Source organism: Pezoporus wallicus, unplaced genomic scaffold (genome assembly GCF_028554395.1).
Source record: "Pezoporus wallicus isolate ANWC-B61680 ecotype Strahan unplaced genomic scaffold, APGP_CSIRO_Pwel_v1 contig_10769, whole genome shotgun sequence".
Taxonomy (NCBI): domain Eukaryota; kingdom Metazoa; phylum Chordata; class Aves; order Psittaciformes; family Psittacidae; genus Pezoporus; species Pezoporus wallicus.
This window is the reverse complement of record NW_026635715.1, coordinates 1,241,482-1,247,481: the sequence shown is the minus strand read 5'-3', so window position 1 is coordinate 1,247,481 and position 6,000 is coordinate 1,241,482. Positions and strand designations below refer to the sequence as shown.

The 6,000-nt window shown below is 45.3% G+C and overlaps 1 protein-coding gene across 6 annotated transcripts in view; it reads right to left on the bottom strand.

Moving 5' to 3' along the window:
* Window positions 1-1,890: 1,890 nt before the first annotated feature.
* HIVEP3 (HIVEP zinc finger 3) overlaps window positions 1,891-6,000 on the bottom strand; it is a 243,092-nt gene continuing 238,982 nt past the window's right edge. For 5 of the 6 annotated variants that reach the window (XM_057397884.1, XM_057397885.1, XM_057397883.1 and 2 more), the window contains one exon: window positions 1,891-5,921. In XM_057397884.1, the coding sequence (XP_057253867.1) occupies window positions 5,028-5,921 (894 nt within the window). In that variant the 3' untranslated portion in view covers window positions 1,891-5,027. The remainder of the gene's footprint in view (window positions 5,922-6,000) is intronic. The other variant, XM_057397888.1, reaches the window with a different exon arrangement.

The following is a 6,000-nucleotide window of genomic DNA, read 5'->3' as shown; positions in this document are numbered from 1 at the left end:
GTTTTTGGAATGTATTGCCATTTGAAGAACATATAGAAACTTTCTACAGACTATTCCACTTACAGAATACATACACCTTTTAGAAAAAAAGGCAAATATTTATCTTACATGAGACCATGTATATTAAATTTGCGTTACACATTATTCTTATTCTTCTTATTATTCTTATTTTTTACATTACATTTACTAAAGTGATCTCAAGTGCCATCATATCTCAGGAATGGAAACAGATTGGGGGGGTTATGCCATCAGGACTGATTTTTTTTTTCTTTTTTTAATGATTTTTTTTTAATTATTTTTTGTAAATCATTTACAATACAGTTTTCTTTGTAAATACTGTGCAATAGATGGAGATATTAAAAAGGGAAGGGAAGGGAAGGGAAGGGAAGGGAAGGGAAGGGAAGGGAAGAGGAGAAGAGAAGAGAAGAGAAGAGAAGAGGAGAAGAGAAAAAAGAAAAGAAAAAAGAAAAAAGAAAAAAGCATATGATAAAACCAAATCAGGAAACGAAAAGCTATTGCAAGAACAGCAGGAAAGGGCTAGATCAAATTGTCCAGGATTTTGCATGAAAATTGGAATCGCCTGAATGCATGCCCAAGTATATTGCTCATTCAGGTGCTGATTCTGTGAACTGAAACCCAACTCTGGGTAACACTGAAAGCTGGCTTAAGGGAAAACCAATTGGTTTGCAGGTTTGCCGGTGGAGGTGATAGGAAAACAATGGGATGTGGCCGGCTGGGGCTGATACTGCCCCGGTGGAGCTGATGGGCAGTGACTGAAGGGTGGTTGGGTGCTTTACTGACTGCAGGTAGGCATTCCCCAGCTCTGCCAGCCGGCATCTCCTGCTGCATCCAACCCCAAGGGCTCTGCAGAGGTTGGCTTTGACCAGTGAGCCCAAGCACTAGCCAAGGCATGGAGCTTTATAGACACCAGTACTGCAGATGTTACCTCTTAGGAGCAGGTGGTGAAACACATTTCTCAGTCATAAGCTGTAAAGTCACAGCTACTTCATCGTTACTTTTAAGGGTTTCCTGCTGCAGTTCCTGGGTATCCAGCCAACAGCCTGTGAATAATTGGAGCTGACAGAGATCTGCTTCAAGGCATGGGGTCGTTCTGGAGAGCCAACTGTCTCCCTCTCCTCCTCCCATGGTCTGCAAGATACCAAGCTCTGTAGCCTTGATAAAAGAAGCTGAATTCATGCTTAAGCACAAAGAAGTTACTGAAACTCCAGAAGTGCTTAAGCTGAAGCCAATGTACAAGTGCTTTATTAGCTCTGGCTATAAGGCTTGGTACTTAACAGGACTGTTCAAGGAGTTAAGAACATGGGCCAAGTACTCAGTGCAGAATGATTTCTTGGATGCCAGAGCACCCGTTTGCCATTGAGTACCTGCATTCATGAGAGCTACACAAACAGCTTACCAGGGAAGGAAAGATCAGAGTGGGGTTTTGGCTGATGAACCAACTACATAACAAAGAGGAGCAGCCAGTCTCTGGAAGCCACGTGCCCTCATGGACTATGCATTTAAGAACCTCTTCCATAAGGAAAGCAGGGGGTTTTATTTCCACGTGCTGATGAAAAGGAAGGGCTGGGATGTTTTTTTAATTTCCTTATTTGCATTATGAATACATTCTCTTGTAAATAATACTGCTAATTGCTCTGCAAACTGTCTGTACTGATACAAACTTCACCACCCCTGCAGCCCCTGCAGAAAGTAAAGCAGGATTTATCATCCTTACTTTGCAGACAGAACATTCACCCAGAGTGATATTAAAAGCTGTGACCTGCAAAGAGCTTTCACCAAGGGCGGCATGGGGAAGCCAATGGGTGCTCCAGGTTGGAACGGCAGCCACCAGTGATGGCTGGGTCTTCACCTCTGTTTTAACACACAATCAGTGGAGCTGCATCACTGTGCTCCTTGGCTGAAGATGAGGCAGAGAGGAGACACGAGTTGCACAAGGTCACACTATGGTTTCACAGCAGGGCTGGGGCTGCCCTCAGGGACACCCTCTCTGCCCACAGACAAGATGCTGGTGCCAGTGCCGAGAACACTCTTCCCATGGAGCTCTGAGCTGTCAGTGTGAGAATTAGCCCTTAAATATATGTATATATATTTGTGATCCTTTTTTGCCTATCCAATAGGCCATATTGCGCCTGTTAGGTACAGCATGAAGCACCATTTCACCCCAGCCAGAGCCTCCCCCGCTGTGCCTGCAGCCACTCTGCTGAGAAACCAGACTGGGTTGAGACCCAGATGGGAGGTTTGCCCATCTCCTGAGTTTTCAGCTCTCCCTGTCTGTGCCCAGTCCATGACTACCAGGGGGTTCGTATGGGATCTGTGGGCAAAGGCATCCGGATGGTCACACACACCAGTGGCTGCCAGTCTGGATGCTCTGCAGCTGCGATGCAGAAAGCTTCAACTCATCTTGATCTGCTGGAAAAGCTTTAGGTAATACTAACAATAAACCACAAAAGCAAGGAACCAATGGAATGACTTCAGGGGTTTGTTGGGCTTTTTTTTCTCAGCTCTGTCCAGAAATGACAGAGGAAAAAAAAAAAAACCCACCCCACCATCTAAAGTATCAACAGATCAAGGATTCAAACAAAATTACAGAAAGAAGCCGAGCAAATTTGATCTAGCCCAAAGCTCATGTCAAACGCACCTAAACAAAACCAGGACTCTGAGTGCACAACTGCTGCATTATTTTTCTTTATGTACAATTTCAATATATATAAATATATAGATATAAAATTAAATACAAAAAGCTACCTTGGAATAATGTTAAGAGTGTGACAAGGGTAAGGGAGGGGGCAAAGTGGCAAAAGCCAGGGAAGTAACAAGTGGTGGATGGTTCCCAGGGATGCTCACACTGAACAGTCCACTCCGAGACATCTTGATATTAAGCACATGCTTAAAACCTGAGTAGGATTTAAGCTGATGCCTAAGAGTTTCATTGAACAGAGCTGCTTCACCGAACTGAACTCTCAGACCCTGCTCCTGCCCTGGGATCTGTCCGGGCTTGAAAGCAAGACCAGCTTCCAGGCTTGGGGCCAAAGAGGGAGAGATGGGAAAAGGGCAACTTGATAAAAGTGCTAATTAAGGTATAAATGGGTTCTGGACATTGTTTTGGTCAGTGTCACAGCCTTAATGTTATTTCCATGATATCTTCTTTTGTACTTAATTCCCTTGAAAAGAACAGAAGGAAACCCCCCAAAAAATCACAGAAGATCATTAAAAAAAAGTCTATTATTTGCCCGTGGAACGGGAACAGTTCATCGCTCACCAAGTCTGGCAAAGGGAGATGTTCTTAGTCAGGGGGTTCTTTGATTTCTTTTCTTTTTTCTTTTTAATTATTTTTATTTTTAGTTAAAAACTGTATCACGTACCCGATAAACCAGAGCAGCTCTGAAAGAAAGAACTGCTCCACCGCTTAAATAGCAATAGCTTTTTCTGTTAAAATAAAACCCAAAAAAAGAGGTTTGTACAGATTCCATAGACCAGAAAACCCTCTGAAGTAGTAAAGAACCTGCCGTCTGCTAGGGCAAACATATACGGAACAGTTGTAGCTTAAAAAGTGTATTAACATGACAGAGAGGAATGGCTCCATCTGGTCTCTCTGTATTTGGTATCGTATCTATTGGCAGTAGAGGCCATTGCTCTGCTACGGATGGTCATAGTTAAAACTTTGCTCTGCCAGAAGTTCCTGTGCATGCACAAGAAGCTGATTGCAAACATCGACCGCTCAGCATCGTCACTGGTTGCTTCCGAAACACCAAAAATAAAAGGGCCCATCTGCACCAGAAGGACTGCGCTGGCGACGTTCTGCTTAAATAAATAAATAAAGCAAAAACAAGCCATATAGTTACTCGTGAGTTACGGAGCCTCAGGCGTGCAAACGAGCAGAGCACAAACTCCTCCTGCATCCCTAGGGCTCAATGAAGCCGAACCAGCAGGAGCAAGGCGGGGACAGAGGGAGCTTGTCCGCGACTAAAAAAATGACAGAGGAAAAATGGTTGCAAGGCTGAGATTAACCTCGTTGTTTAAACAGAGGGAGGGTGTTTACAGAGGGCTCCAAACCCCGCAGAAGAAGGGGGTCAGGCACGGGCAGGACTTTGCCGGGCGGCCGCGCACGCGGGGTGAGAGGATTAAAGCAAGCAGGAGGCCGGCTCGTCCAGCGAGAGACACCATTCCTGGCACTGGGTCTACATTCGATACATCCCTGTGTTCTTGCAGGTAAATCTTTGAAGAAGAACCTTATTTTTCTGTCCCTTTTTAGGAAAGTGCTTTGATGGGTTCTGCAGGAGGGAGGAGGGATGCTCAAGACTCATTTTCTCTTTTGAGTGACAATTTCTCTCCCTGCGAAGGAACCTCCCCTACTCAAGGAAGTGCTAGTTTCATTTACAAGCTCAGGGTAAACACGTTTCTCAAATGTAAAGCAGTGTCAACTGTTTAAAGCACAACCATAGGCAAACAGAGGGATGCGAGAAAAAAACCAAGCACTTTGGGAGAATTAAATAAAGCATGTAATAAATACGAATCATAAACTTCTGTACACAGGAGCAAGGGTTTGGTTTGGTGTTTGTTTTTTTTTCTTTTTTTTTTTTTAATCATTTAATCAATATAAAAGAGTTTTTCTGTTTTTTTTTTTGTTTGTTTTCAGTGCATCTTCTTCCTCTTAAAATGCTTAACCCTTTCCTTTCTGCATCTCTCAGGCCCATCATTACGCACACCGAAATGGCAAAAAAAAGACAAAGGTCTAACAAACCCCTTTCCAAAAAACTGTAAAAAAATATTCACAGCCTCAAACAGTTTTGTACATTTCAAGCAACAAAAGGTATAGAAAAAGGCACAAGTAACTGCATACATGTGGAGATAATACCAGACTGGGACAAAGAAAACCAGGAATCTTCCATGGGTTTGGTCATTCACTAGAGTGCTTCTTACAGCGATGATTATACTAAAGGAAATAGTGTTGAAAATGTCTGTTGATTTTACATTGGAAGCCTAAAGGTGGAACAGATGGTGGAGGCTTAAGTACTTCCCGTGTTTTCATCCACCTTCTTTTGAGTTTGACCTAACTCTGCGTGCTCTGGGTGTGGACTGCTCTTCCTGGAGGTTCCCCCTTGGTGACTGGGCTCTCCAGAGAGGTTTCTCCTCCGGCTGGAGAAGGGCTGGGCGTGCGGATGGCTCGATGAGGGCTCTGAGAGGCAGCCGGTGCTGCTGCTTCGGTCCAACGGCTGCGAGGGGACGTCTGAGATGAAAGTGCAGGATGATTCAAAAGAAGTGCTCGAGCTGCCAGATTGCTTCTTGCCCGGTTTTGTCAAGGGTTCTTCCCCGCTCGTCGAAGGCTTTGGAGAGTGCTCGTGGGATGCGCTGGGGCTGGCTGGGGATGCCGAGCCGCCTGCCTGCTCCGCGTGGCTAGATTCAGTGAACATTTTTACCCTGTATTCCTCCTGGTCTGTCTTTTGCTGAAGCTCACTAGTCCTCATTTTCTCTTCTAAGTAACCACTGCTTGTAAGCTCTGGGGACAGCGTGTATTTAGAAACCTTTGCAACCGGGGAGACGGATGCTGATGATGGCTCCTGCGGGACCTGCGGTTCCTCGTCCCTTTTAGGAGCTTGGCTGAACTCTGCAAAGCTGCTGCTACCAGAGGCAAAGTATCCCACTTGCAGGGACATGACTGAACTGGGCACCAAGCTGGGATGGGTGCTTGGCCTCGCCTGGACCATCTGGATGCCCCCAATGGGAATCATAGGATATGGGGTCCTTGTGAGCTGCTGCGAATGCAACGGGAGATGGCTGAAGACATTCTCCTCCCCTCGGCTGGGAGCGTGGACGTGTATTTCATGAGGCGCCTGCAAGGGTCTGGAGCAGACAGGCTGCGTGATGCCAGGGGAGCATGTTGGGCTTCTTGTTTCTATCTTCTGCACCAGAGAGGGAAAAGAAACAACTGAATCAGTGCAATGCACAAGTTACAGCATTAGCATCATTAATGTTCACTAC